Here is a 12021-nt window from a genome sequence, read left to right as displayed (position 1 = left end):
AAAATAGGCATTTCAAGGTTTTTTCAATATTGATGTATACATGGCATCCTGACTTTCTATCTGACAGGTTTTCATGTGTCAATACTTGTGTTTATATGCCTTTATCTAGTACTTTTACTTGTTTATGAACTCAGAATCTACAGAAAAGAAGGATATTTCAGATAATATGTACAAAATGTGTTGTATAAATGACCCTTGTCTAACGCCCTGTTTGGATGAAGTCAAAAGTGGGGTTCTTGGTACATAAAATTTGAAGTCTATAATAAAGACCTCACTAAATTTGTATCAAAAGCACTTTACAATGTCTAATGTACCTGTTCCATTTCACATAATATCTTTCTTTTCTTCTGTAGGATAGCAAGTGGTTTAAATATAAGCCTGTTGAGACTAAAATTGCATTCAAGTTTTTCATTAAAAAGGCAAAAATCTTTGTATCAGACCATACTGTCTGTAAGAAAAGTTAATTGCAAGAGCCTTTTTGTGCTCAGATTTGTTGTATCATGTCACATGAGTATAGAAATGATAAAAAGGGCACAATTTTTTATTTCTTATAGCCTCAATATGCATTTTTTAATGTAAATATGTGGCACGGCTTAAATTGACCCTTATTTTTTTCCAGTCTTGCTTGGCTTAAGACCCTTTTAAAGTAATATGATATGCTATTTGTAACTTTTCTTTCTATTTAAAGTACATTCAATACATATGTAAGGATTATTTATAACCAAAAAGCTTCACAAATTTAAAATTGCTGGAATATATTACATCTTCATGTAAGGCCCCCTTTCATTGAAAAACCTCAAATTTTAGGCCCAGGCTGATATAAATTTGACTTTTGAATAATTATGCTAAGTCTGATAAATCAAATGAGTACTCTATTGCTTTAAGTACATAATAAATGATATATTAGGGCATTTGAAAAGTATTTTTTTGCAACATTTTAATTTTCAAAGCCCAAAATGTTGATAGTTGAAATTTTTCAATTTTAACGTCAAAATTTAACACGCAAAGATGAGTATAGAATTTAACATAGTGTCTATAATATATATCCTATTGTTATGAAACTTTGCAAGCAGTGTTATAATTAATTAAGCTTTGGTCATACCAAGTTTTTTTAAGATTTGTCAACTCTTTCTATCCTATTAGGTCCGAGACCACAATTGTCGTCCCTTGATTTTCGTTGTTCACGAATATAGTCCCTAGTGTTAACAGTGGGCTACTTGCCAATAATTTTTATACCCCTTCCAAATTTATTTCTCCGAGTTTAATGCCTCAAATTGTAAGTAGGGGGGTGAAATTACACTGTAAAAAAATTTGGGTCCAGAATTTTACAGGAAAGTAGTGATTTGGTCTAGCTGAAAAAGGTTAAAAATTAGCACTTCGGAAGCTGTCAAAAGATTTCAAGACACCCTAAACACAAAATTGTCCATATTTTGAGTTAGAGGCGATGAAGTTTTCTATAATTTTGATATAATTTGTCCCAAAAGTAGTACAACACACTGTAAAAGTTTCATTGGGAAAGCGCAGGTGGGATTTTTTTTATTTTCATTTATGTTCTAAAAGAAATGCACTACAAATTAATTGTGTTCTCGGACCTAAGAACTGCTAAATAAAAATGTATCTTTAACAAAAGATAGGAAACTTTGAAATTACCTAGAAAGTATACCATGGATTCATTATTATTCCTTCGATACCAAATATTTATGGTTTTCATTGGTACAGGGAAACCACGAAATTAAAGTTCAACGAATTCCTAATTTGCTGTATACACATGTACTTGAAAAACCACGAAATAATATATCCATAAAAAGTTTTTCTCAGTCCACAAAAATTGGCACCCACAAAAAATAATTGAATTCACAGTACTACGTGAAATAGATTACGACTATTGTTTCAACACTTGTGAAACATATGATCTTTTATTGACTTTTAGCTTCTTTCTTTTTGGTTATTTTTGGTTATTTTTTTATGCTGCTGGATGTATACTTTAAATCTCCTTTATTCATATATATACTACAGCATTCATTGTTTTAATGGTGTTAGTCGTATAACTTTTAATAACATTAATAGCACTAACTTTGACTACCACAGATGTCTTTCAATAGACAACTTTCGAGTTCGATGCATTTCCCTCAAAAACTCTGGTTTTAGTGAACGTCATTTGTGCGTTTAGGGGCATCGTCACTTCCATTCCAATGTTGAGAAAGTGGTTGGAAAACTATAATTCTATATTGTAGGAATTGTTCGGCAAATTGTATTCTCAAAACTGACAATCAGCATTGCTGTCATTAAAGAATTGTCATAAAGTACCTACAGAACAACCATTATTTCTAGTTTATCCTACACAATGACGATCACTAAGACGCTTGATGAACATAGATAGTGCAGGGATACAGGCGACCCCCTCTATCTGGTAAATGACGTCATAAAGGCGTGTATAATTGACGAGTTTTTTCCGGTGACGGATGAAGTCGAAATTGGTCTATTACACTCCTGCTTCACCTAACTTTTACAAGCTATACATGTAGCATTGGGCTTGTAGCAAGGCCATATGGCGACCTATAGCTGATAACTTTTACAAGCTATACATGTAGTATTGGGCTTGTAGCAAGGCCATATGGTGACCTATAGCTGATAACTTTTACAAGCTATACATGTAGTATTGGGCTTGTAGCAAGGCCATATGGCGACCTATAGCTGATAACTTTTACAAGCTATACATGTAGTATTGGGCTTGTAGCAAGGCCATATGGCGACCTATAGCTGATAACTTTTACAAGCTATACATGTAGTATTGGGCTTGTAGCAAGGCCATATGGTGACCTATACCTGATAACTTTTACAAGCTATACATGTAGTATTGGGCTTGTAGCAAGGCCATATGGTGACCTATACCTGATAACTTTTACAAGCTATACATGTAGTATTGGGCTTGTAGCAAGGCCATATGGTGACCTATACCTGATAACTTTTACAAGCTATACATGTAGTATTGGGCTTGTAGCAAGGCCATATGCAGTCTTCACGATGAACTATAAAAACTACAGGCCCGAAGCTCAATTTTTTAATTTTTTTAGTTAGATTCTGTTGGCCTGTAGATTTTTACAGGCCAGAGAGCAATTTTACTAGCCTGGGCTGTCTGGGCTGCCACTCAGCGTGAAGACTGCATATGGCGACCTATAGCTGATAACTTTTACAAGCTATACATGTAGTATTGGGCTTGTAGCAAGGCCATATGGTGACCTATAGCTGATAACTTTTACAAGCTATACATGTAGTATTGGGCTTGTAGCAAGGCCATATGGTGACCTATAGCTGATAATTTCTGTGTCAATTAATCTATTGTGGAGAGTTGTCTCATGGCAATCATACCACATCTTCTTTTTTATATTTAATGAATATTTTTATATTTCAATTGTAAAGATTCACCTCTTTGTAATCAAATTCTGTAGAAAATGACGATGTTGTTGATCTGACGAAGTCTGGTAATGTAAAGGATACATCTCCATACCTACAAAGTACAAGTTTTATTAATAGTATAATTTTATAAGGGGTCTCATTGGTGGGTTCTGATCCTGTATCCCCCTTATACTATGTACCTAATCAATTCTCATTTTTTTGTAATTTCCCGCTAGACCTTAATTCCCGTTTTCACGGCACAATAATTTGACTTTCCTGTGTCACGCTTACGAAAATCAGCAATCCCGAATCACGCTTAGACCCCAATGAGACCCACTTATAAAAAGATGCTTAACCCCTATTTAAATGTAGATAACCAGAGTACAATTAAAATTGTAGGTTAAGGAATGTCACACAAAAACTAAGTGGAATGTACATACATGGACTAAAAATTATTTACCCCTTCATCGTAAGAAGTCACTCCATTTAATAAAGTGCTAAACAGGTTCTAAAACTTAACCTTTCCCCCACTACCACAAACAAAATCTAAACCCCAAATAAAAGATCTTGTCACAGCAGTGTAAAACATATGGTTTAGAGGTGGAAACGTAACTTTTTTTTCCAGCTATCTAACAAACAATGTTTGAATAGGAAGTGATATATCTCCCAGAAACAAAATCTATGGTCAACTATAAGGGCCTTAACACAGCAATTAAGGAGATGAATTGTGTACGGATAAGGGGTGGGGATCTGAACCATTTTTGAGATATTTAATAAATTATATAAGAAAGCCGGGCATGCATGACCTATTTCTATTAAAAGATTATTCACCATTGTAATAATTTTTCCCAGTTCTGTTGTACAAATCTCCATGCCAATAATTGTCCTGAAGGGTTCTTGGTCACTGCTCTCATAACTTTATACAAATCTTGGCGTTTGATCATATCTTCATTTAAAGCCATGTGCAGCAACCTAAAAAGAAAACAATTTAATTATGTTATACTGTAAATTCAAAAATTTTTGTAGCATTTATTTTTGCGATTCTGTCATTTTAGACTTAAATACAATTTTAATTTTTGCGATATTCAGAAAAATCCTGTTTGATTCATATTAAAAATTTTAAAATGGGAGTTTTAATTATAGCCATGATAACCCTGTCACATTTTTTGCAATAATAAAAACATCAGATAATTTTATCCAAATATATGCATTTTGATATAGACAATGACACATACTAAATACCATTTAATCCATACATAGAAATCTTAAAAGGTGGTTAGGTGCTCAGAAGAAGGGGGAAAAAACTGGCCTTTACAGGAAAAATGAAAAATGAAAAATAGTTTGCATGTTGTTTCTTTACCAATTTGCATGAAATACAGTGAATAATAAGGTTCAAGCATAAAAACACCTGAAATAAAAATTAAAAATATACTTCTGACAATCACCCTTTAGCACCCTCATACCTGTTGATGACTATAGAATCTCTAGTCTCTCCCAGTGTGGACAGATATCTATCTTTGTTGGAGGGAGTGATGGACTTATTGTATTTCTCCAACATGAATTTCCATTCTGACCATTCTCCATACTTAATCCCAGCTGTGTACACTGCTGTCTTCAGATTGGGAGGAATACTGTAATAGAAACAAATTTGTGTCATTATAATTATAAATATTTTATATGATACTTTTTTTGTTAAGATAAAGCATATGCAGCATACAAAAGGTATTAAACATAAAAATAAGATGATGTGGTACGCTTGAGAAAATTTAGTAAAGGGAAATAACTCAAAATTCTAAACTTAAAAGTAATCGAGACTGAAATTTTCCTTAGTTGTGTAGAAATAAGCAGATAGTTCCTTTTAAAACTAGTGTTCAAATAGTATCTATAAAGCATTTAAACAACAAGTAAAAGTAACAGATCATAGTACAGTACATTCCGGTTATTTGCATGGTCTATTTGTCAGACGAAATTCTGCAATAAAGCGTAGTATGCTTTAATATATCTGAAATGCCAAATTATGGAGTCATAACATTGAAAGTGCAGATCAGTAAATTTAAAAGAAAGATGAACGTCCATAACCCACTTACAACATATTGAATGCTTATTTATTCCAATAAAAGTTATTTGTCTAGTGTCATACATTTTATTTCATTGTGTATTCTTTCAATTAAACTTATAAACACATTTTGTTTTAGTTCATTTCCTTTACCTGAGATACGAAAATAAAATTGTTCTAAAAATAGATTTGTTTCTATGTTTCTATGATCCCAATGTACAAATTACATTGTTACGCTTTGATTAAAAAAAACTATTTAACAATACTACACAGTTTGTAATCATTTTAAACAATAAATGTGTAATAAACTGCCTTTGATATGCAGTATTTACCGATTGCACAGTGAAGTAACACTGTTATTTTAACCTCGTTAGTTTCTTATATACAAAGCAGTTAACAGGTAATGGGGCCCTGCACGGGTTATTTGCTTGACACGAGTGATGAAAGCGAGAAAATATAATAATTAGAAGTTAATGTTCTTTCAAAAAATTATTAAAAATGAAAGATTGATGTATAAAAATATTTAACCATATATAAATTCCCTGTAATATTAAACATAATGTAGAACACCCCTAGCCGAATTACGAGATTACACATTGGATAATGATCAATAATTAGCAGGCATTAATGTTTTAAAAATTCACCCAAAATGTAATCTATGAACAATGTTTGATATCCAAATCAATAATTAACACCTTTTGAGATAGATCATAGAATGGTTGTATTTTTACAACAATCAGCTGATTGACATTTTTATGACCTCAAGGCTTAAAATAGAATATGGGAAACTTTACCTGTGTACACATCGAGCCCTTTTTTTATAATAATATTAACACGAAAGAAATTGTTTTAAAGCTTTATTTAAATAACTCTGACGTAAATGTGAAATAATAACGAAAATAAGAAAAATATACTTACCAAATCACCTTATCGCTAATCCCGGCTGACCCGGCCGCTTGAATTTTTGACGCATACAACAATCACTTTTCCATTGTGGCGTCAGATATTTTGTATTATGACGTCTAAATTTTATGGGAACCTGTGTGATATCCATTAATGTCGGACAAATAGCGATAAGGTGCATTATTTTCAATGTAATTAACAGAAATGCCACTTGTAAGGCTATGCATATAATGGGACAATTTAACATTAGATGAATGGGAAATGGCTTTGTGCAGGAAAAAAGTATGCAATTAACCGAATTATGCTATTAAGCAGTATGCAATTAAGTGGAATCAACTGTATTGAAATCTGACCCTACGACTTAGCTCTATTCCCAGTATGTTAATAAATCATAGAAAGAAATATTGCATAAAGACAAGAAAGCAGCACTCACTTGACTGTGTAGGTTATTGACTATTCCATTTAAATGTATGTAGAAGGGTAGGAAGGGAAGTTTAAATATTGAATGTGGGTCATTAATCCTTTTTCAGTATGCCTCTATTACCATTATGCAAAATCATCTAAAATATGGTTCATGGTTGTATTTTGGTATATTTTTAAAGTCCATTCCTAACCTCCCCACACATTTTAATAGAATAGCCCTTATCACCTTACCTGGTATTTTTTGTCATCCAATCATCATAGAGTTGTCTTCCCTTCTTTGTTGCATCACCATCTCCTAGTATTATGACCTCTGATAGTAGGTTAGAACGGAGATATCTAAAAAAAAAGTCATCCAACATCTTATAACAATTTAAACTAATTCTGATTTTAATTAATGAATTTCAAAATTAAAATTTTACTCATTTCTATTTATTATTTCAAAGGGATGCATTTCTCCCATTTTCCTACTAAAATAATGACTTCTTTCACAATGTACTGTAAATAAGTCATTTTTAATGCTAGATTCAGTACGGTATGACAAATGATTTTTTCCTCTTTTTTCATTAAATGAACAAGAATTACAAGAATTTCAATCAATAATCATCTCGTCACGTTGTCACGTAACGGTGAATTTTCCGAACACAAAATTTTATGTAAGTGCTTTTGTTTGTATAAAATATTCATTATTCATTTTAAATGTCTACAATATTTTAAAGGTACATGTAATTGTGTTATTCCTTATATCACATTACTTACTTTTGTAAAGGTTCCCCACTGTCGTTCCATGTTAAACTGGTCTGTATAGGTTTAACCAAGTTTAATGTATATGTCTGTAATGTAAAGATATGTTTGTTAAAGGCTACAAGATACCTTCATGACAACATTTTTTTTCCGTTGTTATACTTTAAAATTAACATTAACTTTGCCCAGTAATACTTGTCTTATCCATATCCTCTAAAGAGGAGGGTAGAAGGGGTCCTGATCCTGAAATCCCAGGCTTAAAAACACGAACTCCTGAGGTCCCGAATTTAAATAAATTTAAATCCCAAAATTCGGAGAAAAAAATTCCCGGATCCCGAAATCCTGAGCTTAAAAACACCCGATCCTCGTAAAGGTCCTACCCCCTCTCTCTATAAACTGGAATCAGTTCTAAATGCAACTCTTTTTTTTTTTTTTAAATGAATATTTTGTAACAATTTTTAATTAAAGAACCTTAGTGAGCACGCTCACATACCCCCACGTCCCCACATTGTCATTGGAGAAATTAAATAAGTATAAGAAAAAAAAATTGTATAAGAAAAAATATTGAATAATAATTTCCTGTCAATATACACATCTACATAGTATGTCCTTATTATCTACAAAATTTCATGAAATTCTGTTGTGTGTTTTCAGAGGAGTTGAGATGACAAACTGTTGTAGAAGTACATTGAAGCGAATAAGTTCAAAGGGGCGTAACTCCTAGAAATAAAATTGAATCGTAATTTCCCGTCGATATGCACAACTACATAGTATGTCCTTATTATCTGAAAAGGTTTCATGAAATTCTGTTGTGTAGTTTCAGAGGAGTTGCGATGACAAACTGTTGCAGTAGTACATTGAAGCAAATAAGTTCAAAGGGGCGTAACTCCTAGAAATAAAATTGAATCGTAATTTCCCGTCGATATGCACAACTACATAATATGTCCTTTTCATATAAAAAGATTTCGTTAAATTCTATTGTGTGGTTTGAGAGGAGTTGCGATGACAAACTGTTGCAGTAGTACATTAAGTAAATAAGTTCAAAGGGGCGTAACTCCTAGAAAAAAAATTGAATCGCAATTTCCCGTCGATATGCACAACTACATAGTATGTCCTTATTATCTGAAAAGGTTTCGTGAAATTCTGTTGTGTGGTTTGAGAGGAGTTGCGATGACAAACTGTTGCAGTAGTACATTAAAGTAAATAAGTACAAAGGGGCGTAACTCCTAGAAAAAAAATTGAATCGCAATTTCCCGTTGATATGCACAACTACATAGTATGTCCTTATTATCTAAAAAGGTTTCGTGAAATTCTGTTGTGTGGTTTGAGAGGAGTTGCGATGACAAGAAACAGGACTGACGGACTGACGGTCAGACGGACGGGTCAAAAACATTATACCCTCCGCAACTTCGTTGCGTGGGGTATAATAATTATCTCTAAATCTAAAACAATCTTTTCCAAAAGATATCCAGTATTCTATAATATCTGAAAGTGGTTTTTAATATTTTAATTGTTGTGAGAAATGCATTTTAAGAGATATTACAAAAGAAAATAATGCATTTTAAAATTTGATAGCAATTTATATGCACAATTAAGTGAAATCACACTTCAGAAAAATTACAATAATAACTTTTATTTACATTACTATATTTTGTTGCCTCATTAGGATCAATCCAATAATCTTGTTTAAAATGGAAAGGTTGCTGTTATTTGGTGCTTTAAGTACTCAAATTTATAATTACATAGAGCAGGTTTTGCATCAGCAAACATTAACTCCACCACATTCTGTATGTGCCAGTATTAAGTCAGGAGCCTGCAATTCAGTGGTTATTGTTTGTTGCTGTATATTATATCAGCTTTTCATTTATTTTTTGTACATAATCAGGCATTAGCTTTCTCATTTGAATTGTTTTTATATTTGCCATATCTGGCCATTGTATAGCTTACAATGTGGTATGGGTTTTACTCATTGTTGAAGGCTGTACAGTGATCTATATATAGTTGCTTACTTCTTTGTCATCCAGTCTTTTATGGAGCATTGTCTCATTGGCAATCACGCCACATCTTCAGTTTTTATAATAATTGTGTTTCTTTATCGTTTATAATGCATACCTTAAACTGTTCATAAGCTGGACTCTTTTGAAGCATTTTCCTGATAAATCCGAGACCTCCTAATGCACTGTACCAAGGGGCATAATCCTCTTCTTTCTTTAGATACTTCGTCATATCCAATGCTGTTGTGTGTTTTACTAAACCAGCTCTGTAAAACAGGTTACAAAAAAAATACTTTAGACATATGAAAAACAGATGAGAGTTCCAAGTATTTTTATGTCCCATCTACGATAGTAGAGGGGCATTATGTTTTCTGGTCTGTGCGTCCATTCGTTCGTCTGTCTTTGTTTGTCTGTTTGTTCGTTCCTCTGTCCTGCTTCAGGTTAAAGTTTTAGGTCGAGGTAGTTTTTGATGAAGGTGAAGTCCAATCAACTTGAAACTTTGTAAACATGTTCCCTATGATATGATCTTACTAATTTTAATGCCAAATTAGAGTTATTACCTCATTTTCACAGTCCACTGAACATAGAAAATGATAATGCGGATGGGGCATCTGTGCACTAGGGACACATTCTTGTTTATTTTAATTTTAGGGTTAGCTTATAAATATGAATTTAAATTGTTCTTCAACTTCTACCTATTCTACAGGAGCCTCTGGCATTTGTTAGTCTTGTATTATTTTAATTTTAGTTTCTTGTCTACAATTTGGAAATTAGTATGGCGTTCATTATCACTGAACTAGAATATATTTGTTATGGGGCCAGCTGAAGGACGCCTCCGGGTGCGGGAATTTCTCGCTACATTGAAGACCAGTTGGTGACCTTCTGCTGTTGTTTTTTTCTATGGTCAGGTTGTTGTCTCTTAGGCACATTCCCCATTTCCATTCTCAATTTTATTTTATTGAATATTTTATAAAATAGTCTGAGTTTCATAAAATTTGAATGAGACAAAATGAAGTAAAGAGTGCAAAAATTGAAGGATAAATACAATATTCAGACATTGTAGGAAAATATAAAATTTATTGTTCTCTTTATAAACAGAAAAGAAACTTTAGGAGTCATCTTCCTGTTGAATAATTTACTATTTTTATACAAGTACAAATATTGTACATGTATTTATATTAAACTCAATAAGGATAAGAAATTTCCATTTTTTTAAATCATATTCAGATACAAAATGAATGTTATATCTAAAGCTAAAATTTGTATTCTAAACAATATTGGCTACTCCATTAAAATGTATTTAGAAGGGTAGGAAGGGAAGTTTAATTATTGAATGTGGGTCATGGGTCTTTTAAGTATGCGTCTATTACCATTAGGAAAAGATATCTAAATAAACAGCTGCGCCATGAGCGCATGATACGCCCGACGTCTTGTGTGGAAGTTTTATGCAATAATCATAAATAGTTTCTGAGAAAGTTTTAAGCAATAACCATATATTCTTTTTGAGACACGGCGGGACATGTGAACCCCCCTGTTTTTTTTTTTACAAAAACCTAAATATCACTAAAATAAAATTTTGAATCAAAACCTAAAAGTATACAGATCTTAAGATTAATATAACAAAGAAGTGTGTAAAGTTTTAAACAATAATCATAAATTGTTTTTGAGATACGGCACAACATGTAAAAAAACCCTCCCTCCTTTTTTACAAAATACTCAATAACTCAAAAATGAAACTTTGAATCATCACCAAAAAGTATACAGATATTCAGATTAATATAACTAAGAAGTGTTTAAAGTTTTAAGCCATAATCAAGAATTGTTTTAGAGATAAGGTGCGACATGCGAAAAAAACACCCCTCTGTTTTAGTTACAAAGTGCTGTAACTCAAAAAGTATTAATCTTATTTTCACCAAAAAGTATACAGATCATTTGACCATCATAAGAAACAACTATATTAATGTTTCATGAAATTTGGATAAGTCGTTCTCAAGTTACGGTGTGACATGTTTATGCTGGACAGACAGACGGACGGACAGACAGACAGACAGACACCGGACATTTGAATACCATAATACGTCCCGTCAAAATTTTGACAGGCGTATGTATAAAAATGGTTCTTGGTTGTAGGGATATATTTTGTAAGTCCCTTCCTACCATCCTACATACATTTAAATGGATAAGCCCTAAAAACCAAACCTAGCTAAGTTGAAAACATCAGCTATCAGTCCTGATCTATCACCTGGAGAGAAAACCTATTAAAAGATAAAACAAACAGTTTTTTGTGTACTATGTTAACATTGCAGTATCAGTCATGCATGTATTAAATACCCCTTTAGGCATTAGCTGGACAACATTTCGGGGCCTTTTATAGCTGACAATGCGCATGGGCTTTGCTCATTGTTGAAGGCTGTATGGTGACCTGTAGCTGTTAATTTCTGTGTCATTTTGGTCCCTTGTGGAGAGTTGTCTCATTGGCAATCATACCACATCTTCTTTTTTATGGAT

General features: G+C 32.6%; 1 protein-coding gene across 1 annotated transcript in view; it reads right to left on the bottom strand.

Moving 5' to 3' along the window:
- Positions 1 to 12021, bottom strand: part of LOC143069505 (endoplasmic reticulum aminopeptidase 1-like) — a 32617-nt gene that overhangs the window by 5732 nt on the left and 14864 nt on the right. Inside the window, exons 12-18 of the mRNA XM_076244186.1 lie at positions 11713 to 11768; positions 9632 to 9779; positions 7535 to 7608; positions 7010 to 7114; positions 4860 to 5027; positions 4228 to 4368; positions 3427 to 3508 (exon numbers count right to left, since the gene is read on the bottom strand). Of these exons, the coding sequence (XP_076100301.1) occupies positions 3427 to 3508; positions 4228 to 4368; positions 4860 to 5027; positions 7010 to 7114; positions 7535 to 7608; positions 9632 to 9779; positions 11713 to 11768 (774 nt within the window). The remainder of the gene's footprint in view (positions 1 to 3426; positions 3509 to 4227; positions 4369 to 4859; positions 5028 to 7009; positions 7115 to 7534; positions 7609 to 9631; positions 9780 to 11712; positions 11769 to 12021) is intronic.

This window comes from Mytilus galloprovincialis, chromosome 3 (genome assembly GCF_965363235.1).
Source record: "Mytilus galloprovincialis chromosome 3, xbMytGall1.hap1.1, whole genome shotgun sequence".
In the NCBI taxonomy this organism is placed as follows: domain Eukaryota; kingdom Metazoa; phylum Mollusca; class Bivalvia; order Mytilida; family Mytilidae; genus Mytilus; species Mytilus galloprovincialis.
This window is presented reverse-complemented; position numbering and strand designations above follow the sequence as displayed.